General features: G+C 49.7%; 1 protein-coding gene across 1 annotated transcript in view; it reads left to right on the top strand.

Moving 5' to 3' along the window:
- The window catches only part of ITGAL (integrin subunit alpha L), a gene marked incomplete at both ends in the record, with an annotated part of 34615 nt that overhangs the window by 5668 nt on the left and 5600 nt on the right, over positions 1–23347 (top strand). The window contains 20 exons of the mRNA XM_080703899.1: positions 593–710; positions 831–961; positions 1890–2035; positions 5404–5536; positions 5661–5811; positions 6631–6704; positions 6803–6959; positions 7971–8122; positions 9408–9545; positions 10411–10608; positions 10729–10859; positions 12360–12520; positions 12626–12780; positions 15632–15721; positions 17552–17608; positions 17689–17759; positions 18077–18218; positions 21195–21305; positions 21644–21723; positions 21824–21910. Of these exons, the coding sequence (XP_080560025.1) occupies positions 593–710; positions 831–961; positions 1890–2035; positions 5404–5536; positions 5661–5811; positions 6631–6704; positions 6803–6959; positions 7971–8122; positions 9408–9545; positions 10411–10608; positions 10729–10859; positions 12360–12520; positions 12626–12780; positions 15632–15721; positions 17552–17608; positions 17689–17759; positions 18077–18218; positions 21195–21305; positions 21644–21723; positions 21824–21910 (2483 nt within the window). The remainder of the gene's footprint in view (positions 1–592; positions 711–830; positions 962–1889; positions 2036–5403; positions 5537–5660; positions 5812–6630; positions 6705–6802; positions 6960–7970; positions 8123–9407; positions 9546–10410; positions 10609–10728; positions 10860–12359; positions 12521–12625; positions 12781–15631; positions 15722–17551; positions 17609–17688; positions 17760–18076; positions 18219–21194; positions 21306–21643; positions 21724–21823; positions 21911–23347) is intronic.

Here is a 23347-nt window from a genome sequence, read left to right as displayed (position 1 = left end):
ATATTCAGGGAACAGTGTGTTTTCTTTTTTTTTTTTTTTTTTTTTTTTTTTTTTTTGCGGGTTTTGGGGATGGAACCCAGGGGCATTTGACCTCCGAGCTACACCCCCTGTCCTATTTTTTATTCTTTATTTTGAAACCGGGTCTCACTGAATTGCAGAGGGCCTCACTAAGTAGCTGAGGCTGTCTGCGAACCGCAATCCTCTGGTCTCAGCCTCCCGAATGCTGGGATTACAAACGTGTGCCACCACGCCCGGCTTGAACGGTGCATTTTCGATGTGGCTTACATAGGATGTGTGGCTGGGGGGAGGGGGCAAGCCTGGATAGTGCCCAGCCATGCACAGTATGGATGCCAAGGTGTTTAGACTTCTTTCCATGGGAGCGAGCATCCACTGGCATAGAGTACTGGCTGTAGGGATGGAGAGCTGGCTATGAGAGGCCTCGTGGAGATAGAATTACCTTGCTTGGGGGTCACCATTTGGATGTAGGTGATGAGGGAGGGGACAGGATTCTGCAGGTTCTTATTCTTTGCTGATGATGCCTAAGACACGTAGCAAGAGGAAGCCTCTGTCCTTTATCCGTTGTCTCCTTCAGGTCTGTGACCCTGGGCTGTCTAGGAGATGTGACCAGAACACCTATCTGAGTGGCCAGTGTTACCTCTTTCTCCAGAATCTGAAAGGGCCTGTGCTTCAAGGATATCCTGGTTATCAGGGTAAAGAAACGGGGGAGCCTGTGCACAAAATACCTGTCAGCAGCTGCCCCCCGTGGGAAGCAGCAGGGTGGGTCAAACTCTGGGGACACGTCACCAGTCCCTCCCATCTGGTCTCTGCAGAATGTATAAAGGGCAATGTAGACCTGGTATTTCTATTTGACGGATCGATGAGCCTGCAGCAAGATGAATTTCAGAAAATTGTGGACTTCATGAAGGATGTGATGAGGAAACTCAGCAACACTTCCTACCAGGTAAATATGCCAGTCAGGGGGTGGGTGCGTGCGTGGTGCTGGGGATGGAACCCAGGGGCATTCTACCTCTGAGCTATGCCACCAGCCCTGTTTTATTTTTACTTTGAAACAGGGTCTTGTCAGGTTGCTGAGAGCCTCACTAAGTTGCTGAGGCTGGCTTTGAATTCGAACCTATGATTTTTCTGTCTCAGCCTCCCAAGTACTGGGATTACGGGCACGTGTCTGATTCCAGGCAGCAGATCCCTACCTGAATCAGCTTAAGCCATTCAAGAAAAATATAGTATGAGTCATAGCTCCAGAATCTCTAGACATAGCCTCTGAACAAGACAAAATCCAGATAGTTGGAAGCTCCTAAGATTCTCTCTAGTTTTTCTGTTTCTTTTTGGTGGTCCTGGGGGTGGAACCCAGAGGCTTTCTACCTCCGGGCTATACTCCCAGACCTTTTATATATATTATTTGGAAACAGGGTCTCACTAAGTTGCTGAGAGCCTCACTAAGTAGCTGAGGCTGGCTTTGAACCTGTGCGATCCTCCTGTCTCAGCCTCCCAAACACAGGGATTATAAGCGTGTGCCTCCACACCCGGCTACATATTGCATTCTTTTCAAAAGAATTACTGGAAGCAGAGGTGTGAAGTTGGGTTGCCAAGGTCCCCGCATAAGGAATGGAGATTGAGCCAGACCTGGTGGTGCACGCCTGTAATCCCAGTACTTGGGAGATTGAGACAAGAGGATCACAGGTTCAAAGCCAGCCTCGGCCACTTAGCAAGACCCTGTTTCCAAATAAGAAATTTAAAAAATCAGACTGAAGGTATAGCTTGGAGGTAGAATACCCTGGGTTCAATTCTCAGTACCTTAAAAAAGAGAGCCGAGAGCTTGGAGACCACGGTGGGGTGGGCTGTGTAACTACGTTTCTTCCTTCCCTTCCTAGTTTGCTGCTGTTCAGTTTTCCACGACCTTCAAAACAGAATTTAACTTCTTGGATTATGTTAAACTAAAGGACCCCGACGTTCTACTGGCCAACGTGAAACACATGCGCGAGCTGACCAACACTTTTGGTGCCATCAACTATGTCGTGTGAGTTCTGTTTGGAGGGCAGAGCACGTCCATTCACCTGTGCCAGCCAGGCCTGGTGGAGCACGCTGTAATCCCAGCATTCGGGAGGCTGAGACCGGAGGATCGCGGTTCACAGACAGCCTCAGCTACTCAGTGAGGCCCTTGGAAACTACCATTTATGCTAGAGATGTAGTGCTTGCTAGAATGTGTGAGGCCCTGGATTCAGTCCCTAGTACTGCAGAGGAAGGAGGGAAGGAAGGAAGGAAGGAAGGAAAGGAGGGAGAAAGAAAGGGAGGGAGAGAAAGAGAGAGAGAAGGAAAGAGAGAGAGAAAGAGAGAAAGAGAGAAAGAGAGAAAGAGAGAAAGAAAGAAAGAAAGAAAGAAAGAAAGAAAGAAAGAAAGAAAGAAACTCTCCAGCAGAGCACACTGGTACAGTCCTGGCTACATAGAAGGCTGAGGCAGGAGGCTCACTAAGTTCCAGAACAGCCTGGGCAATTTTAGTAAGACCCTGCTTAAAAACAAAATAAAATTTTAGCCAGGCTGATGGTGCACACCTGTAATCCTAGTATTTGGGAGGCTGAGTCAGTATGATTACAGGTGTGAGGACAGCCTTAGCAAGTACTGAGACCCTCATCAACTTAGCGAGACCTTGCTTCAAAAGAAAAGTAAAATAGGGCTGGGGAAGCCAGACATGGTAGCGCACACTTGTAATCCCAATACCTAGGAGGCGGAGACTGGAGGATGGCAGGTTCGCGGCTGGCCTCAGCTACTTAGTGAGGTATTCTGTAACCTGGTGAGACTCTGTTTCAAAATAAAGAATAAAAAATAGGACTGGGGGTATACCTTGGAGATAGAATACCCCTGGGTTCCATCCCCAGTAAATGAATAAATAAATCAGGGCTGAGGTATGGCTTGAAGGTAGAATGCCCTGCCTGGGTTCAACCCCCAGTACCAGATAAATAAAAAATAAAATAAAAATAGGGCTGGGGATATAGCTCAGTGGTAAAGCACTAGCCTACTATGTGTGGAGGCCCTGGGTTCAATCCCCAGCATTGCAAAAACAAAAACAAAAGCGAACAAACAAACAAAAAAAGAAGAAGAAAGAAAAAGAAACTACCCTATCCTGATTTCCTACGCCCAGTATAGAAACTTTCCCCCTAGAATTGAATAAGAGAGTGTATTTCAGCTGAGGTCTAGATGAAAGCAGTCGGTGTGGGCAGGGCGTGGCGGTGGCTTGGAACCTCAGTACTTGGGAGGCTGAGTCAGGAGGAGGATTACTTGGGCTGCCCACCTCCTTCTCTCTGTGTAGACAGCTTTGGTGGAGACATAATCAAGCCACAATTGCTTGAAAAGTAGCAGCCTCAGTTCCTCAATTCAGATGAACAACCTGAATTCCAGTTTCTGGGAGAGAAAACCTGATTGCCTGAGGCTGGGTTAGGTGTCCATGAGTCCACCCAGCTGTGGCCCGGATCTACTTTATGGTGTGGGGTCAGGTGAATGTGAATGCTGGAGCCCCATATCTGTGTCTTAGAAAAAGTTCTTCTCAGCTGGGCATAGGGCACACATTGTGATCCCAGTATCTGGAAGGCTGAGACAAAGAGCATTGCAGGTTTGAGGTTTGAGGCCAGTCTCAGCAATTTAACAAGACCCTCTTTCAAAATATAAAATAAAAAGACCTGGGGTTTAGCTTGGAGGTAGCATACCCTGGGTCCAATTCCTAGTAACAAAGAAACAAACAAGACCCCCCCAAAAAAAATGATTTCCCTGGAGATTATATATTTCCCTGGAGATTTCCCTGGAGATTATATATATATATATATATATATATATATATATATATATATATATATATATATTGTGTGTGTGTGTGTGTGTGTCTGGTAATGGAACCCAGGGGTATTCGACCTTCGACCTCTGAGCTACACCCCCTGCCCTATTTTTTATTCTTTATTTTGAAACCGGGTCTCACTGAGTTGCAGAGGGCCTCACTAAATAGCTGAAGCTGTCTGCAAACTGCAATCCTCTGGTCTCAGCCTCCCGAATGCTGGGATTACAAGCGTGCGCCACCACGCCCGGCCTCCCTGGATATTAAGAAGATACATTTTGAAAAAGACCCCTCTAAGCCGGGCGTGGTGGCGCACGCTTGTAATCTACGCGCTTGGAAGGTGGAGACAGGAGGATCACGCTGGTTCGAAGCCAGCCTTGCTGGCTTAAGAGACCCTGTTTCCAAATAAAAATATAAAATAGGTCTGGGAGTATAGCCCGGAGGTAGAAGAGTTCCATCCCCAGTACCAAAAAAACAAAAACTAAACAAACAAACAAACAAACAAAAAACGAAAAAGACCCCTCTGGCTGCAGGGCTGATAATAGAGCTTAGAGTGGCCAGGGCAGAAGCAGAGACCAGTTAGGCTACGGAAAAGTCCAAGTGACGGGTGATCGTGGTTGGAGCCAGCCGGGAATCATGAACAGGACTCCTGACAGGCCCTTTTAGGGGAAGAAACATTTTACATCTGAGACAGAACCAGAGATCTTGACAGCAGGCCTTTGGGGACAAGACCTGTGGGCCAGCCGGGCTTGGTGGCACACGCCCACAATCTTAATGCTTGGGAGGCAGAGACAGGAGAATCACAGATTTGAGGCTAGCCTCAGCAACTGTTTCAAAATAAAAACTAAAAGAGGTCTGTGGTGCAGCTTGGAGGTAGATCCTCTGGATTTAATCCCCAGCACAACACACACACACACACACACACACACACACAGAAGCTGCAGATGGTCCAGGATTCCATTCATCCTTCTTTTATTTCCCATGTGCTGAGCACCTACTTTACGCCAGGAACCATAGATACAGTCGTGAATGAAACAGGGTCCTTCCCTTAGGAGCCCACAGTCCAGGGGAAAATCAGCTCAGAAACAAGTCACTGAATTTACTAGTTTAACTGCTGTGGTAGAGCTTCAGAGTCAGCCTGGGGGGCGTGGGGAAGGGAGGCAGAGGAGCCGCTTGCTTGGAAGGCTGACTTCTTGTCGTCGGCTGTGTAGCCCTTTTTTTCTTGCTGAAGGCTCACCTAGGTCAACATCTCTAGCTGATTAAAGGGTGAATGCTATGTGATTGGCATGGAAGGTACGAAGTTCACAAGAAACCTCTCCTCCCAGCCCATGGACTCCGGGGCACCCTCCAGGCTGCCCAGAATACAACAAGGAGACCACTGGTCCAGAGAGAGAGGGCGGCACCCAGGGCAGGAGGCTCAGAGGAGAATGCTGGAGGCTTGGAGTGCCTGCCTGGGAGATGCCAGAGGCCTCTTGTGTAATTGGCAGAATGGCGATTTAATGAGCAGGGAGACCTGAGACTCTGGTTTGGGGGGAATCTCTCATATCCCCCTTTCCTGGACATAGGAAAGAAGTGTTCCGGCCAGAGCTGGGGGCCCGGCCAGATGCCACCAGAGTCCTCATCATCATCACCGACGGGGAGGCAACCGACAAGGGCAGCATCGACATGGCCAAAGACATCATCCGCTACATCATCGGGGTAGCGCGTCTGTCCTCTGTTCCCCCACCTCGGGTTCTCCCGGGGGCCAGAGTCCTGTGAACATAATGAAAAAGTGGTGTGAGATTTGGGGGATACCAGCTCCGCATTCTTTACTCCCTCACAGATTGGAAAACATTTTATGATCAAGAAAAACCAGGAGACACTCCACAATTTTGCCTCAAGACCCACAGAGGACTTTGTAAAAATTCTGGACACATTTGAGAAGCTCAGAGATCTATTCACTGAGCTGCAAAGGAAGATCTATGTCATTGAGGGTGAGTGAGTCCCCGGGACAGAGTCTGGAAAGTTCTCTTTAAAAACTCTCCTAGCGCTGGGCGTGGTGGCGCACGCTTGTAATCCCCGCGCTTGGGAGGCAGAGACAGGAGGATGGAGGTCTGTGGACAGCCTCAGCTACTGTTTAGGAGGCCCTCTGCAACTCAGTGAGACCCTGTTTCGAAATAAAGAATAAAAAATAGGGCTGTGGTGTAGCTCGGAGGTAGAATGCCCCAGGCTAGGCATGGTGGTGCACGCTTGTAATCCCAGTACTTGGGAGGCTGAGACAGGAGGATCACACAAGTTTGAAGCCAGCCTCAGCTACTGAGTGAGGCTCTCAGCAACTTAATGAGACCCTGTTTCCAAATAAAAATATAAAAGTATAGCCCGGTGGTAGAAAATCCCTGAGTTCCACCCCCAGTACCACCAAAAAAAAAAAAAAAAAAAAAAAAAAGAAAGAAAGAAAGAAAGAAAAGGGACAGGGTGTGTGAAAGGCAGAAAGGCCACGACCTGGTGAGTTTAGAGATAGGACGGAAGGGAAGAGCCAAGGTCGCTCAGTTTCCTAGCGTTTCCCTCAGGCTGGGGAGCCGTTCCCTGAAGCGGGGAGGGCCGGGCGGGCACAGACTCAGGGCTGCAATGGACGTGCTGAGGTGGCCGCAGGGCTCTGGGGAGAGCCGGCTCAGAGGTCAGGCCGTAGGTCCGGCTCTGCTTTCTGCCTGGCGTGAAGGTGCCTGCGGGCCTCCTCCGGCCTCCCTCGGTGTTGCTTGCTCTTTTTCTCGTTCTCTGGGCCGCAGCCTCTCCTCCCCTACTCTGTCTCTCAGGCACAAGCAAACAGGACCTGACGTCCTTCAACATGGAGCTCTCCTCCAGCGGGATCAGCGCAGACCTCTGCAAGGTGCAGGGCGGCCCGAAGCAACGTGCAGGGACCTTGTGGGGACGCGGCTCTTTGGGGAGGGTCGTGATGCCCCTCGTCTCGTCTCCGTCCCTGCGCAGGGCCATGCAGTCGTGGGGGCAGTTGGAGCCAAGGACTGGGCTGGGGGCTTTCTGGACCTGAAGGCGGACCTGCAGGATGGCGCCTTTGTTGGGAATGAACGACGTGTTGGGAAAGAAACAGACATGAAAGAACCAGACGTGAGAGCAGGGTATTTGGGTGAGTCTCTCTCTCCCTCTTTTTCTCTTTCTTTTTCTCTTCTCTTCTCTTCTCTCTCCCTCCCTCCCTTCCTCTCTCCCTCTCTCCCTCCCTCCCTCCTTTCCTCCCTAAAGGATATTTTATCACTGAACTATATCCCTAGCCCTTTTTATTTTATTTTACTTCATTTTATTTTTGATACTGGGATTGAACTCAGGGGCTTTCTATTGCTGAATAACCTTCAGCCATGTATGTATGTATGTATGTATGTATGTATGGTTTGTTTTTTGTTTTTGTTTTTGTTTGTTTTTTTGTGGGTCTGGGGATGGAACCTAGGGGCATTGGACCTCCAAACTACACCCCTGCCCTATTTTTTATTTATTTTGAAACAGGGAGTCACTAAGTTGCAGAGAGCCTCACTAAGTAGGCTGGGAACCTGTGATCTTCCTGTCTCAGCCTCCCAAGTACTGAGATTACAAGCACACACCACCATACCCAGCTTTTTTACTCTTTTTTTAAAAATAAAGTCTCAGCCAGGCATAGTAGTGCGCGCCTATAATCCCAGTACTTGGGAGGCTGAGACAGGAAGATTCCCAAGCAGTTTAGCAAGACTCTCACAACTTAGGAAGACCGTTTCAAAATATCAGGCTAGGGGTATAGCTCAGAGCTAGACCCCCTGGGCTCAACACACACACACACACACACACACACACACACACACACACACACACACACACACACTCCTTACCAGCGCTCAGGTGGATTGAGCCTGGGAAGGTGGGTGGTGTTCATCTTCTGGTACACGGCAGCCTCTCCCAGGCGTGTGGCGTGCATGTTTTCCAGTTTGAGAAGCATGGCCCAGGGCCATGGTGCAGGATTCAGAATACTCGGAGCACATGGCTGCCTTTCTCCATTCATCTTTGCTGGGAGCCCTCGTTCCCAGGACCTCTGCTCTGTTCCTCTGAGTGTTTCCTTCTTCCATCATCATCCCCTTTTTTCTCTTTGACTCTAAGCCCCTCACTTTGTCCTCAGGCTACACGGTGACCTGGCTGCCCTCCAGGGGACCCACATCACTGCTGGCAGCTGGAGCCCCCCGATACGAGCACGTGGGGCAGGTACTACTGTTTCAAGAACCAGAGAACGGAGGACCCTGGAGCCAGGTGCAGGAAATAGGTGGGACCCAGGTGAGCATGGGGAGGCTCCTGCCATCCTTTGAGCACGTGTCCCCTTATTGCTGGCAGGCCCTAACACATTTGTTGTTCATTAAACCCTCTGAGGGAAGTCTCCATTTCCTAATTTAAGAAACTCAACTTCTGCTGGAAGTGGTAGCACATGCTGGTAATCCTAGTACTTGGAGAATTACAGGTTTGAGCCTCAGCAGTTTTGTGAGACTCTAAGCAATCTAGTGAGACTTTGTTTCAAATAAGAAATAAAAATCAGCTGGACATGGTGGCGCAAGTTTATAATCCCAGCATTTGAGAGGCTGAGGCAGGAGGATCGTGGTTCGTGGACAGCCTCAGCTACTTAGTGAGGCCTCCTGCAATTTAGACTCTGTTTCAAAAATAAAGAATAAAAATAAGGCTGGGGTATAGCTCAGAGGTAGAATGGCCCTGGGTTTCACCCCCAATACTGTAGAAACAAGAAAGAAAGAAAGAAAGAAAGAAAGAAAGAAAGAAAGAAAGAAAAGATCAGTCTAGGTTGGGCGTGATAATACATGCTTATAATCCCAGTACTTGGGAAGCTGAGATCGCACAGGTTCGAAGGCAGCCTCAGCTACTTAGCGAGGCTCTCAGCAACTCAGTGAGACCCTGTTTCCAAAGAAAATATAAAATAGGAATAGGTCTGGGAGTGTACCCCGGATGTAGAAAGCCCCTGGGTTTCATCTTCAGTACCACACACAAAAAAATCAGTGTGGGGGTGTAGCTCAGAGGTAAATATTCCTGGGTTCAATTCCCAGTTCCATGGGGGGGGAGGGGCAGAGGGGGAGAGGGAGAGAGAGAAAGAAGGAAAGAAAGAAAGAGAAAGAAAGAAACTGAACCTCTGGCCAGGCATAGTGGCACACACCCGTAATCCCAGTACTTGGGAGGCTGATACAGGAGGATCACAGGTTTGAGGACAGCCTCGGTAACTTAGCGAGGCTTTCAGTAATTTATTAAGATCCTGTTTCCAAGTAAAAAGTAAATTAGGACTGGGTGTGTAGCTTGAAAGTATAATGCACCTGAGTTCAATCCCCAGCACCACAAAGGAAAGGAAAGGAAAGGAAGGAAGAGGAATGAAGGACCTGAACTTTCAGGAGTCCAACCTGTCTCAATTCACATGGACTCTAAGGGTGGACCCGGGACTCGTGGACTTGAACCTGCATTTTCAGGGTTGGCAGAAGATGGTCACGGTGCAGCCGGGGGTCGGAGGTAATCCTCCCCTCCTGCTCGCCCTTCAGGATCTTCCTCAAACATCTTCCTCTCCCTACAGGTCGGCTCTTATTTTGGTGGGGAGTTATGTGGTGTTGATGTGAACCAGGATGGGGAGACAGAGCTGCTGCTGATTGGAGCCCCCCTCTTCTATGGGGATCAGAGAGGAGGCCGGGTGTTTATCTACCAGAGAAATCAGGTGGGAACCCAGGACCTAAGTGAGGCAGGAGAGAAGCGAGATTCACAGGCCCACGGGGCCTTAGTTATTCTGGAGGCTTTTCCCTTCTGATCACGTGCTCATGCTTAGCCCAGCAGAGGAGCAAGGGCTGACACTTCTGTGTGCAGGCCTCGGGGCCACATGTTTGTTTTTTCTTTTTTTTTCAATTTTTTATTTTTATGTGGATCATATTGAAAATGGCATACATTCAGACTGTACTTGGTGCCCCCCCCATTTTTCCTTCCCCCCTCCCAACAATGAGTGTCCAGGTTGACCATTGCTACATTCACACTTATACACATATTCGAATGTAGCTCCTCCATTAATCAACCTCAGCCTTCTTCCTCTCCTACCCTTCCTTTCTAGCTTTGCTGAGGTTTCCCCTCCGTTATCTGGAGTCCCTCTGGTGTCCCCAATACTCCCTAGTTTGGGCATATTAGAGAAAATATATGTCCCTTCTCTTTCTGTGCTTGGCTGATCTCACTTAACATAATGCTCTCCAGGTCTTTCCATCTTCTTGCGAATGCCATGATTTTGTTCTTTCTAGCTGAGTAGAATTCCATTGTGTGTATTTCCCATAATTTTGCAATCCGTTCATCTACATGACCTCGTTTTATTTCATCCTTTAATTGCCCCCCGAGACCCTACAAACCTTATTTCACATGTGGGAACTCGGGGCCCAGAGAGGCTGGGTAACTTTCCAGCCACTCAGCGCAGGGTGCAGCTGGCACCGGGACCCAGGCTGGCCTCACAGCACCTTTCTGTTCTGCGAGGGACCGCATCTCACATTTCTTTAGCCTTCTTAGCTAAATTGTTCATGACAATGCCTCTCCTTGCCCCCTCCCAGCTGCAGTTCAAAATGGCCTCAGAACTGCAGGGAGATCCTGGCTACCCCCTGGGGCAGTTCGGAGCAGCCATCTCCGCCCTGACGGACATCAACGGAGACGGGCTGGTGGATGTGGCTGTGGGAGCCCCTCTGGAGGAGCAGGGAGCTGTGTACATCTTCAATGGGCGGAATGGCGGGCTCAGAGCCCGGCCAAGTCAGGTGAGGCACCCTGCCTGCCCTCCAGGCCCCATCTCAGGCACCTGAAAGCCTCCAAACCTGGACCCCTTCTTCCTGCCTTCCTCCTGTCCATGCTCAGCATGGATTTTCTCTTGCTCTCAGCGAATACAAGGCGCCCAGGTGTCCTCAGGAATTCGTTGGTTCGGACGGTCCATTCACGGGGTGAAGGACATTGGAGGGGACGGGCTGGCAGATGTGGCTGTGGGAGCCGAAGGCCAGGTGATCGTGCTGAGGTAAGATGGGCCGAGGCCCCTGATAACTCCAGCTCTAGCCGTGGCATACATAGTGGACTGTGCAGCGCACTCCACGCTGTGGGGCGCCAGCCCGGGGAGATAGATTCTCTTATAGGGGCGTCAGGCCTTGCTCCAGGTTCACCGGGCTGGCACCCAGGCCCGCCTGACACCAAAGCTCCCGCAGAAGCATCCTCATGAGATGAGCCGGGTGGGAGAGGGGCTGCAGACCTGCCTGCCGCCTGTTTCTCAGGACCCCATTTCCATTTTCTCATGTTTGGATGGTGGTGATATTTCCATGTCTTAGAGTTGCTGGAAGCATCATTCACACAGGGACTAGATATTTATCGATTACCTGAATGTCTTGAACACTGAACCAGGCATTGGCTCCAGAGTGTATGTGTAGTGAGGGAGAGGACAAACGAAATTAAGCCAGCCAGACATGGTGATACATGCTAGTTTTGTTTGTTTCTTTGTTTTTCCAGTATTGGGGATTTGAACTCAGGGACATTCTACCTCCAATTCTTTATTTTACTTTGCAGTACTGGTGATGAAACCCAGGGGTATTCTACCTCCGAGCTATACCCCCAGCCTATTTTTTAGTCTTTATTTTGAAATGGGATCTCACTGAGTTGCAAAGGGCCTCACTAAGTAGCTGAAGCTGTCCTTGAACCACGATCCTCCTGTCTCAGCCTCCCGAATGCTGGGATTACAAGCGTGCGCCACCATGCCCAGCTCAATTCTTTCTTTCTTTCTTTTTTTTTTTTTAAACAAGGTCTCACTAAGTTGCAGAGGACCTCACTAAGTAGTGGAGGTTGGCGGTGAACCTGTGATCCTCTCTCAGCCTCCCAGGTACTGGAATTACAAGCATACATCACCACATCCAGCTGGTACATGCTTATAATCTCAGCTACTTGAAAGGCTGAGGCAGCAGGATTGCAAGTTTGAGGCCAGCCCGGGCAAGTTCCAGAGACCCTGTCTCAAAATAACAAATAAAGTTGGGTGTGGTAGTGTATGCTTGTAATCCCAGTACTTGGGAAGTTGAGACAGGAGAATCTCAGGTTCAAGGGCAACCTCAAGAAGTATTGAGACTCTCAACTCATCTAAGGGGACCCTGTTTCAAAATAAAAATAAAACCAGGCAGGGTGGCACACGCTTGTAATCCCAGCATTCAGGAGGCTGAGACAGGAGGATCATGGTTTGCGGACAGCCTCAGCTACATAGCGGGGCCCTTTGCAACTCAGTGAGACCCTGTTTCAAAATAAGGAATAAAAAAATAGAGCTAGCGGTGTAGCTCAGAGGTATAATGCTCCTGGGTTCCATTCCCAGTACTGCAAAAAAATAATAATAATAATAAATAATAATTAATAATAGGTCTGGAGATGTAGCTTGGAGGTCAGCTTTAGGGTAGGAGAGTCCTCTGGATTCTGCTGGCTGCAGCTCTGGGGCTGATGGGAGTGTGCGGCTGGGGCCAAGAGAGAGACCTGGTTTTCTGCCTGGCAGCTCCCGACCCGTGGTGGACGTCATCACTCTGATGTCCTTCTTCCCGGCTGAGATCCCAGTGCATGAGGTGGAGTGCTCCTCCTCAGCCAGTCAAAAGAAGAAGGAAGGCGTTAACATCACAGTCTGTTTCCATCTCCAGCCGCTGGACCCCAAGTTCCCAGGTCAGTGCCATCCTCCTGTTCCCAGAGTGGCTGCCAATCCCAGAGCCAGGCCTCTGGGCCCAGGATCCCCCACCATTCAATGCCCGCCTCTTTGACCCTGCGCAGGGCCCCTGGTTGCCAATCTCAACTACACCCTGCAGCTGGATGGCCATCGGACCAGGAGCCGGGGCTTGTTCCCAGGAGGGAAGCACGAACTCAGCGGGAACACAGCTGTCACCACAGGCGGACAGGACTGCCTGGGGTTCTGGTTTCACTTCCCGGTAAGGGAGCCAGGGCTGGCATTCTGGAAAGGGGCCGAGGAGCTGGCCGCAGTGAGAGGCAGCATGGGGTGCAGGCTGAGCTCCGCAGCTGTCCACTTGGGTGACAAATCATACTTATCTCGCTATACTACCGTTTCCTCTGCTCTACAATAATAGGGATGAGCCGGGCGTGGTGGCACACGCTTGCAACCCCAGCTTTCGGGAGGCTGAGACCGGAGGATCGCAGTTTGCGGACAGCCTCAGCTACTTAGTGAGGCCCTCTACAACTCAGTGAGACCCTGCTTCAAAATAAAGAATAAAAAATAGGGCTGGAGCGGGGTGTGGTGGTGCACACTTGTAATCCCAGCACTCGAGGGGCTGAGACCTGAGGATCATGGTTTGTGGACAGCCTCAGCTACTTAGTGAGGCCCTCCACAACTTAGTGAGACCCTTTTTCAAAATAAAGAATAAAAATAGGGCAGAGAGTGTTTCTTGGAGGTTGAATGCCCCTGGGTTCCATCCCCAGACCTGCAAAAAGAAAAAAGAAAAAAATATAGGGCTGGGAGTGTAACTAAGAGGTAGAATGCCCCTGGTTTCCATCCCCAGTACCACACACACACAAAATAATAATAGGGATAACACCCCACTCTGAGAGTGTTTTTTCTGCTCCTAACTAGGTTTTGTTTGTTTGTGGCACTGGAGATTGAACCTGGGGCATTCTACCTCCAAGCTACACCCCAAGTCCTATTTTTTATTCTTTATTCTTTCTTTCTTTCTTTCTTTCTTTCTTTCTTTCTTTCTTTCTTTCTTTCTTTCTTTCTTTATTTGTGGTACTGGGGTTCCTGGAAACCCTTTTACCTCTGGGCTACACTCCCAAACCTATTTTATACTTTTTATTTGGAAAGAGCGTCTCTTAAGCCAGCGCAGCTGGCTTCGAACCTACGCGATCTTCCTGTCTCCCCCTCCCAAGCGTGGGGGTTACAAGCGTGCGCCACCACGCCCGGCTCATTCTTTATTTTGAAACAGGATCTCACTAAATTGCGGAGGGCCTCACTATGTAGCTGAGACTGACCACAAACCTGCCATCCTCCTGTCTCAGTCTCCCAAGTACTGGGATTATAAGTATGCGCCATCATGCCTGGCTAGAAAGGTATTTTTAATATGATGATGATTGTAATGTACTTATATTTTCCCCTAGTCATTTCCCACATTATATATTAATGTGCTACTCAGCTCTCATAATTCTACGTCTGAGCCACATCCCCAGCTCTTTTTTTTTTTTTTTTTTTTTTTTTTTGAAGCAGGATCTTGCTAAATTGCTCAGTATGGCCTTTAACCTGTGATCCTCCTGTCTCAGCCATCAAGCACCGGGATTACAGGTGCACACCACCATGCCCAGCTTCTTTTCATAGTTTGTGTGTGTGTGTATGAGGGGTACTAGGTATTGAACCCTGGGACATCCTACCTCCAAGATACACCCTCAGCCTTTTTTTTTTTTTTTTTTTTTTTGCAGTAATAGGGATGGAACCCAGGGGCATTCTACCTCCGAGCTATAGCCCCAGTCCTATTTTTTTATTCTTTATTTTGAAACAGGTTCTCACTGAGTTGCAAAGGGCCTCGCTAAGTAGTTGAACCTGTACGCGAACCGTGATCCTTCTGTTTCAGCAGCCATTTTTATTTTTATTTTATTGTTTAAACATTTTGTGGATTCCCTTTTTATTGTTTGTTTGTTTGTTTGTTTGTTTTGGTGGTACTGGGGTTCCTGGAAACCCTTCTACCTCCAAGCTACACTCCCAGACCTATTTTATATTTTTTAATTTGGAAACAGGATCTCTTAAGCCAGTGAGGCTGGCTTCGAACCAACACGATCGGATCAATCGTCCTGTCTCGCCTCCCAAATGCGGGGATTACAAGTGTGTGCCACACCCAGTGTTTATTTTTATTTTAAAACAGGGTCTCACTAGGCTAATCTGTGTCTCACTATCTGCTGAGGTTGTCCTTGAACCTATAATTCTCCTGTCTCAGCCTCCCAAATAACTGGGATTATAGGTATGAGGCACCACAACTGGCTTTGTTATTTTAGGAAGAGGTTTTAAAATATTTTTAAATTGCCAAGGCTGGCCTTGAACTTGCACCTCCTCTTTCAGCCTCTGGCAGCTGGGATTATAGGCCTGCACCACTGAGCTTTTATTTATTTTATTTTATTTTTTGATTTAATTTAATTTTATTTTTTGGTGGTACTGGGGGTGGAACCCAGAGGCTTTCTACCTCTGGGCTATACTCACAGACCTTTTTTATATTTTATTTGGAAACAGGGTCTCACTAAGTTGCTGAAAGCCTCACTAAGTAGCTGAGGCTGGCTTCGAACCCGTGCGATCCTCCTGTCTCAGCCTCCCAAGTGCGGGGATTACAAGTGTGCGCCACCACGCCCGGCCTCTGAGCTTTTATTTTTAACAACTGCTGAAATATCCACTTATAATTGTTTTGTTTTGTTTTGTTGTTATTGTTGTTGGGGTTTTGTTGTTGTTGTTTTTTGGTGTTTTTTTTTCAGTACTGGGGATTCTACCTCTGAGCTGTTTTAACTGTCTAGAGCAGTATGATAAAGAATGAGAAGGTTCCAATAGGATTCAATGGGAAACAGTGCTGTGATTAATTAATGATGTCTCCATAGAATTGGAGCTGAGAAACACCCTGGTACAGTGTAAACACATGATGATATAAATGTATTTACTACTAGTAAGTATTTAAGTTTAAAAAAAAAATTCACCACTGACAAGTTCTTAGACAAGTAACTACTAGAATTTCATCATTGATAAGACACAGTTTGTGGTATAGACTCAGACATAAATCGTGTTCTTCTTCTTACTCTCAGGTCTGCATTCAAGACCTCATCTCTCCCATCAATGTCTCCCTGAATTTCTCTCTTTGGGAGGAAGAAAAGATATCAAGGGACCCAACAATGGTAAGAAGAGATTGTCTTTGGAGGGATTGATGAGGAATAGGGAACCACAGGAATTCCATTTAGCAGTAAATGGCTGCATTATACAGGAATATCTGGTTGTAAGCAACAGAAAGCAAATATGGTTTACTTAAACAAAAAAGGCATTTTGGAGAGTATTTATTTATTTATTTATTTGTGTTTGGAGAGGCACTAGGGATTGAACTGGAGAGTCTACCTCCAAACTATAGCCCTATCCCTATTTTTTTAAAAAAACATGATCTCACTAGGTTGCTGAGTCTGGCTTTAAGCCTCCAATCCTCCTGTCTCAGCCTCCCAAGTACTGAGATTACACGCATACACTGTGCCTATCTTTTTTTTTTTTTTTTTTGGTGGTGCTGGGGTTAGAACCGAGGGGCTTTCTACCTCTGGGCTATACTCCTAGACCTACTGTATATTTTATTTGGAAACAGGGTCTCACTAAGTTGCTGAGAGCCTCACTAAGTAGCTGAGGGCTGGCTTCAAACTTGTGCGATCCTCCTGTCTCAGCCTCCCAAGTGCAGGGATTACAAGCGTCTGCCACCATGCCCGGCCCTCTCTTGGAATTTAAAGATACCAGGAGTGCTTACCAAAAATAAAGCTCTGCCTATCCATGTACTGGTGCAAAGCCGATTAAGCCCTGCACTAAGCTAACCTTCCAGGCACAGGCTTGTTGAGGTAATAAGCCTAGCCCTAGCCCTGAGGAGCTCACAGTCAGCTGATGGAAAGGGAAAGCCGTCACTGGTGGCTGGGTGTAGAGGCACATGTCTGTAATCCCAGTACTTGGGAAGCTAAAAAAAGGAGGATCACACCTTTGAGGACAGCCTCAGCAATTTAGCAAACCCTCTGCAACTTAGTGAGACCCTTTTTCAAAATTAAAAAAATAAAATGGGGCTGTAGGTATAGCTCAGAGGTAGAATGCCCCTGGTTTCCAGCCCCAGTAACACACACACACACACACACACACACACACACACACACACACGAAGTCTGTGGTGACAATCCACTTGCCGATGCTATGATCAGGTTAGACACAGAGCAGCGATCATCTGCACCAGAGATGAGAGGGGTAAGGAAAGCCCACCCTCTGCGGTGCCCCTGAGGTCCCCAGGTGGAGAAGGGGACATGGCATTCAGGACTCTGTCTCTCTTCACCTCCTCACCTGTTATCCTTGTGTTGCTACGGTTGTCAGACGTCATCTTCTCTGGCCCTATCATATCCACGCCTCTAAACCAATCCCTGGACCAGGCCTGCGTCAATACACATCCAGGACATAGATATTTGGGGAAAACCAAAGCCCTGGCTGGGATGAGGTGTGCAGAAGAGTGGGGAGAGGGCGAGTGGCCTGTTGTGGAGGTATTTTAGGAAGCTAATTCAAGCAGTGGTACGGGGGGCTAATTTTGAGGATGTCAGCCCGCGGGCAGGGAAGCTGCCATAATAGGGGATCCCACTGGAGGCTGGTGAGCCGGAACCAAACTATTTTCCGTGGGAGCAGAAAGGAGGAGGTGCATTCAAGAGGGGTGTAAGAGGCAGGTTCAAGGACAGCCTTAGCAACTTAGTGAGCCTCAGGGATTTAGCAAGACTTGTTCTGAAATAAAAAGAACATAAGACGGGAAGTGTAGCTTAGTGGTAGAATATCCCAGTACTAAAAGACGGAAGGAAGGAAGAAAAGAAGGGATGGAGGGAGGGAGGCTGCTGTCAGGCAGGGGAGTCCAGAGGTTGTGCGGCCAGGAGCTCCTATGGAGGTTGCTTTAGCCAGCTGAGTCCAGTCCTGCTGCCTCAGCCGGCTCTCCGCTTCCACCCCTCTGTGCCCAGCAGGGTAAGGACGTGCAGCCCATCCTGAGACCTGCCCCACACTCAGAGACCAAGGAGGTAAGAGGGGAGAAGGGCCACCCACAGGCCCGGGGTGTCTGGAGCCTGAGCCCCCCAGTCCTTTCTTCTTGGACTTTCAGATCCCCTTCGAGAAGAACTGCGGGGAGGACAAGAAGTGTGAGGCAAACCTGGTGCTGTCCTCCCCAGCCAGGTCTGTAACGTCCACCCCCCCGCCCCAGCCATGCCTCCATGCTCCTAGGCAGGCGCTCCTGTGAGCAGGAGGACCTGGACTCAGACCCGCCTCCACTCACCCCGTGCGCCCTTCCCTCTTGGGGCCTGAGCTGGCTTCTCTAGAAACGTGTGTCCCTTGTTCCCATGTGAAAATCTGTCAGGGCTGGATACCACAGAGCATAGGAGCAGAGGCTGTGTGGCTGCCAGATCCCAGGGCCTCCGTTCTCAAGCCCCACCTTGGTCCTGAGTCCTTCACCTTGGTCCCTATGGCGCTTCTCTGGCCCCCTCTCCCCCCAGACCCAAAGCCCTGCGTCTGACCCCCTCGGCTAGCCTGGACGTGCAGTGGACGCTGAGTAATACTGGAGAAGATGCTTACTGGGTGCAGCTGAACCTCAGCTTCCCCTGGGGACTCTCCTTCCGCAAGGTGGAGATGCTCAAGGTGAGTCCGAAGCTCCTACTCCCGCTCTCGGCCTGGGGCAGCCAGGACAGCCTGAGCGCCCAGGTCTACGGGTCACATCTTGGTTCCCAGCCTGAGGGTCCCACTCAGGCTCTGCTCTCAGAAGCGCAAGGTTTACCCTCCTTGAGCCTCATACTCCACAATCAAGCAGCAAAGCCAAGCCAGGCATGGTGACAAATGCCTGTAATCCCAGAATTTGGGAAGCTGAGACAGGAGGATAACAGGTTCGAGGACAGACTCATCAAGTAGTAAGACTCTCAGCAACCTAGTGAGACAAGACTCTGTTTCAAAATAAAAATAAGCCGGGTGTGGTGGCGCAGACTTGTAATCTCAGCAGTCTAGAGGCTGAGACCTGAGGATCGTGGTTTGCGGACAGCCTCAGCTACTTAGGCTCTCCGCAACTTAGTGTGAGACCCTGTTTCAAAATAAAAAATAAGCCAGGCGTGGTGGCACATGCTTGTAATCCCCGCGCTTGGGAGGCTGAGACAGGAGGATCGCGCAGGTTCCAAGCCAGCCTCAGCTACTTAGTGAGGCTTTCAGCAACTTAGCAAGACCCAAATAAAATATAAAATAGGTCTGGAAGCTGGGCGTGGTGGCATACACTTGTAATCCCTGCGCTTGGGGGGCTGAGACAGGAGGATCGCGCAGGTTCGAAGCCAGCCTCGGCTACTTAGTGAGGCTCTCAGCAATTTAGTGAGACCTTGTTTCCAAATAAAATATAAAAAATAGGTCTGGGAGTATAGCCCGGAGGTAGAAAGCCTCTGGGTCCCACCCCTAGTACTACCAAAAAACCAAAACAAAATAAAATATAAAATAGGTCTGGGAAGCTGGGCGTGGTGGCACACGCTTGTAATCCCCACGCTTGGAAGGCTGAGACAGGAGTATCACACAGGTTCGAAGCCAGCCTCAGCTGGCTTAAGAGACCCTGTTTCCAAATAAAATATAAAATAGGTCTGGGAGTATATCCCGGACATAGAAGGCCCCTGGGTTCCATTCCCAGTACCACCAAAAAAATATATGTAATAATAATAACAAAAAATAAAATAGGTCTGGGAGTTTCCAAATAAAATATAAAATAGATTTGGGAGTATAGCCCAGAGGAAGAAAGCCTCTGGGTTCCACCCCCAATACCACCAAAATAAGAAAGAAAGAAAGAAAGAAAGAAAGAAAGAAAGAAAGAAAGAAAGAAAGAAAGAAAAAATAGGACAGGGGGTATAGCTCAGAGGTCGAATGCCCCTGGATTCCATCCCCAGACCCACCAAAATAAATAAATACAATAAAATAAAAATAAAATAAGGCATGTAGCTCAGAGGTCGAATGCCCCTGAGTTTGATCCCTAGTACCCCCCACATATATACAAGATAAAGCCAGGGCCAGACACAATGGCAAATGCCTGAAATCTCAGTACTTGGGAGTCTGAGAGAGAAGGATTACAAGTTCCCAGCCAGCCTCAACAATTTAGTGAGGCCCTCAGCAACTCAGTGAGACCCTGTTTCCAAATAAAAAATCAAAAGGACTAAGGGGTGCAGCTCAGAGGTAGAATGTCCCTGGGTTCTATCCCTAGTACCCCCCCACACACACACACAAAGTGAAGCTGGAGACACTCACAGGGCTGGGGGAAGGGTCATCCAAACAGATGTGAAAGAGCCAGGCGTGGTGGCACACGCTTGTAATCCCAGTATTTGGGAGGCTGAGACAGGAGGATTGCACAGGTTTGAGGCCAGCCTCAGCTACTTAGTGAGACCCTGTTTCCAAAAAAAAGTATAAAATAGGTCTGGGAGTATAGCCCAGAGGTAGAAAAGCCCCTGGGTTCCTATCCCTAGTACCACACACACAAAAAAGGTCTTAGTGAAGAGTTGTGAAGCAGCTTAGTGAAGCAACCTCACTCGGCCAGTGAGGCTGGCTTTGAACCTTTGATCCTCTGGTCTCAGCCTCCCAAGCACTGGGATTACAAGTGTGCGCCACCATACCCGGCTTTATTTTTATTTATTTATTTTTTAATTTTTTTGTGTGGTACTGGGAGTGTAACCCAGAGGCTTTTTACCTCTGGGCTACACTCCCAGACCTATTTTATATTTTATTTGGAAACAGGGTCTCACTAAGTTGCTGAGAGCCTCACTAAGTAGCCGAGACTGGCTTCGAACCTGCGCGATCCTCCTGTCTCGGCCTCCCAAACGCGGGGATTACAAGCGTGCGCCACCACGCCCGGCCATACCCGGCTTTAATTTTCACCATTGTAACCATTCCTAAGCATACAGCTCCCTGGCATTGAGCACTTCCACAATGTTGTCTGACTGTCACTATTTCTAGAACTTTTGCATCATCTCAGACCCGTTAAGCAATAACTCCCACTCCCTACCCTCTCTGCCCCTAACCTCTGATCTACTTTCTGTATCTGTGAATTTTCACATTCTGGATAGTTTATATAAATGAAATGATATAATATTTTCCCTTTGTGTCTGGCTTATTTTATTTGGCATTAGTGTTTTTGAGTGGAGGGTATTGGGGTTTCACTATGTTGCCCAGACTGGTCTTGAATTTTAGGTTCAAGAAATCCTCCTGAACTGGGCATGGTGGCACACACTTATAATCCCAGCACTTGGGAGGCTGAGGCCAGCCTTGGAAACTTAGAGAGACTTACAAACTTAGTGAGACCCTGTTTCCAAACTAAAAATAATAAAGGAGCTGTAGGTATAGCTTGGAGGTAGAATGCCTTTGTTTTCAATCTCCAGTAAAACACACACACACACACACACACACACACACACACACACACACCTTCCTGCCTCAACCTTCCCTATAACTAGGACTACACACGCACACTACCACCTGGCTACGCCCCGAGTCTTCAGCCTCTTGAGAATGTGTCGTGGCAGGGACAGAGCCTGGAGGAGGCGAGCCCGGGGGCTGACGCCTTAGCCTGTCCACCATCAAGCCCTGCTCTCCCCTCACTCCCAGCCACACAGCCAGGTGCCCGTGAGCTGCGAGGAGCTCCCCGAGGACCCCGGGCTCCTGGCCAGGACCCTCGCGTGCAATGTGAGCTCTCCCATCCTCAGAGCAGGTGGCTCGGTGAGTGCTCGGTGGTCCCTGGGGCCAAGCAGCTCAAGAGCGGAGGCAGGGGAGCGGGTGGCTGTGGAGAAGAATGTGGTGATTGGCCAGGGAAGGCTGTTCTGTGTCGTGCTTGAGAGCCTGGACAACGCTGGGATTGGCCTATTGGTGGTTGTGACCTTGCAGATGGTTTAGCCATCTGGAGCCTCAGTTTCCTCTTGTGTATGATGGGGGCAAAGCACCTAGCTCAGAGCTTGTGGTGTCATGAGCACCTGGTCCGCGGCTGCTGTGGTTATGGTGATGGGCGGGGGCTGTGAGGTGCCGAGGCTGCGCCTGAGGCCCCATCTTTTCCCTGCCAGGTTGGTATCCAGGTGATGTTTAATACGGTGCTGAACAGCTCCTGGGGGGACTTCGTGGAGCTGAACGCCACTGTGAACTGGTGAGCAGGCCCTAAGCAGTCCCCGCCACCAGCATCCACGCTGGGGTCCCGCTCCCAGCCAAGCCCTTCTCTGACATTCCTCTGCCTCACCTCAATGCAGTGAGAACGAGGGTTCCGGCCTCCTGGAGGACAACTCCGCCACCACCAGCATCCCCGTCCTCTACCCGATCGACATCCTCATCAACGAGTGAGTCCTTGATCCGTGACACCCATCCTCCCACCCTAGCCTCCCCACCCAGCACCCAGCCTGCCACCCAGGGCTCCCCCACCAAACCCTCTTCCTTCTCCAGAGCCTCACAGTGGGAGAGTCATTAGAACTGATCCCAGCCACAACCTCAAAGGCTTTCAGTGCTCCAAAGACAGAGGGCCCTTCAAGAGCTCTGAGCCAGGTCAGCATTTACTGGTAGAGGAAAAAGCATGCTGAAAGCTGACCTGGGTCGCACACTGTGCCAGCTTCTGGCACATCTGGGAGGCAGCTGTGCCTCCTTCCATTCCATAAATGAACAAGCTGAGACCCGGAGGGGCAGGCTCTTGCTTGTCCGAGGTTGTACAGCTAGGAAGGACAGAACCCAGGGTCTGAACATGAGCCTGCTTGACTTCAAAAGTCACAGCCAAACTCCTGGCTGTTCTCAGCTCTGCGGATTCTTTCCCTTCCCCGGGGCCGGCAGTGCAGGGAGCACTAGGAGACAAGGCCCACCTTTGCCCTCAGTTTACGGTGGAGTCAGAGACTAAACTCCTGCGTGTGCGGAATCTGTGTCTCTCAGAACGCCATGGCATAAGGGACTCCCAGGGATCTCTAGTAGGTTTTCTAGTTTGTAGAAAAGGAAACTGGAAACCGAGAGGGGCATTCCAAGTCAGCCCAGCGAGAAGGATAGGAATGGTGTCTGAACTCAGGTCTCCAGTGCTTTGGAACATAAATGCCAAACAGAGTCTCACTGATAGGCCATGAGAGCTGGGAAAGCTCAGGGTAGGTGGGGAGAGACCAGAAGGTCCCTGGAGAGGTGAGGCTTGCACTGAGGTGTGAAGGGGGCAGGGGATAAGGGCCTGAAGGAGGCAGAGAACACAGCACAGGCGAAGGCAGGAAGGGGCGGTGTGGGGAACGGAGTGGGCAGGCTCCTCGGAGGACAGATGTGTGCAGGCGAGTGGCGGGGAGGCAGCCTGGGCGCGGGGGCTTGGACCAGACCCTCGTGGGCAGCCAGGAGTTGTGGACAGGTTGTGAGTAGGTGAGAGGCAGGATCAGAGGAAATCAGGAAGGTCAGTGGAAGCATGGAGTGGGTGAGGGGGGCAGAGGCCCATGTGGTCATCTAGGGGTGAGCAGGATTAGAGAACAGAGGCGACACGTGAGCTGCCCACAGCAGGGAGGACACAGCCCTCAAGGCACAGCCTCAGCCCCCCAGTCTCCAGTCCTGTCCTTCCACTGTGGGGCTTTGGATAAGAGCTGGCCTTAGCTTCCAAAGACTAAATTAGATGGTACCTATGAGCCAGGCATGGTGGCCCATGCCTGTAATCCCAATACCTGGGAGGCTGAAACAGGAGGATCACAGGTTTGAGGCCAGCCTCAGCAACATAGTGAGGCCCTATTTCAAAATAAAAAAGGGTTGGGGATGTAGCTCAGAGGTAGATG

Source organism: Muscardinus avellanarius, assembly GCF_963383645.1.
Source record: "Muscardinus avellanarius genome assembly, chromosome: 10".
NCBI classification, from domain to species: Eukaryota; Metazoa; Chordata; class Mammalia; order Rodentia; family Gliridae; genus Muscardinus; species Muscardinus avellanarius.
The sequence above is the reverse complement of the archived record's forward strand: the minus strand, read 5'-3'. Positions and strand labels throughout refer to the sequence as shown.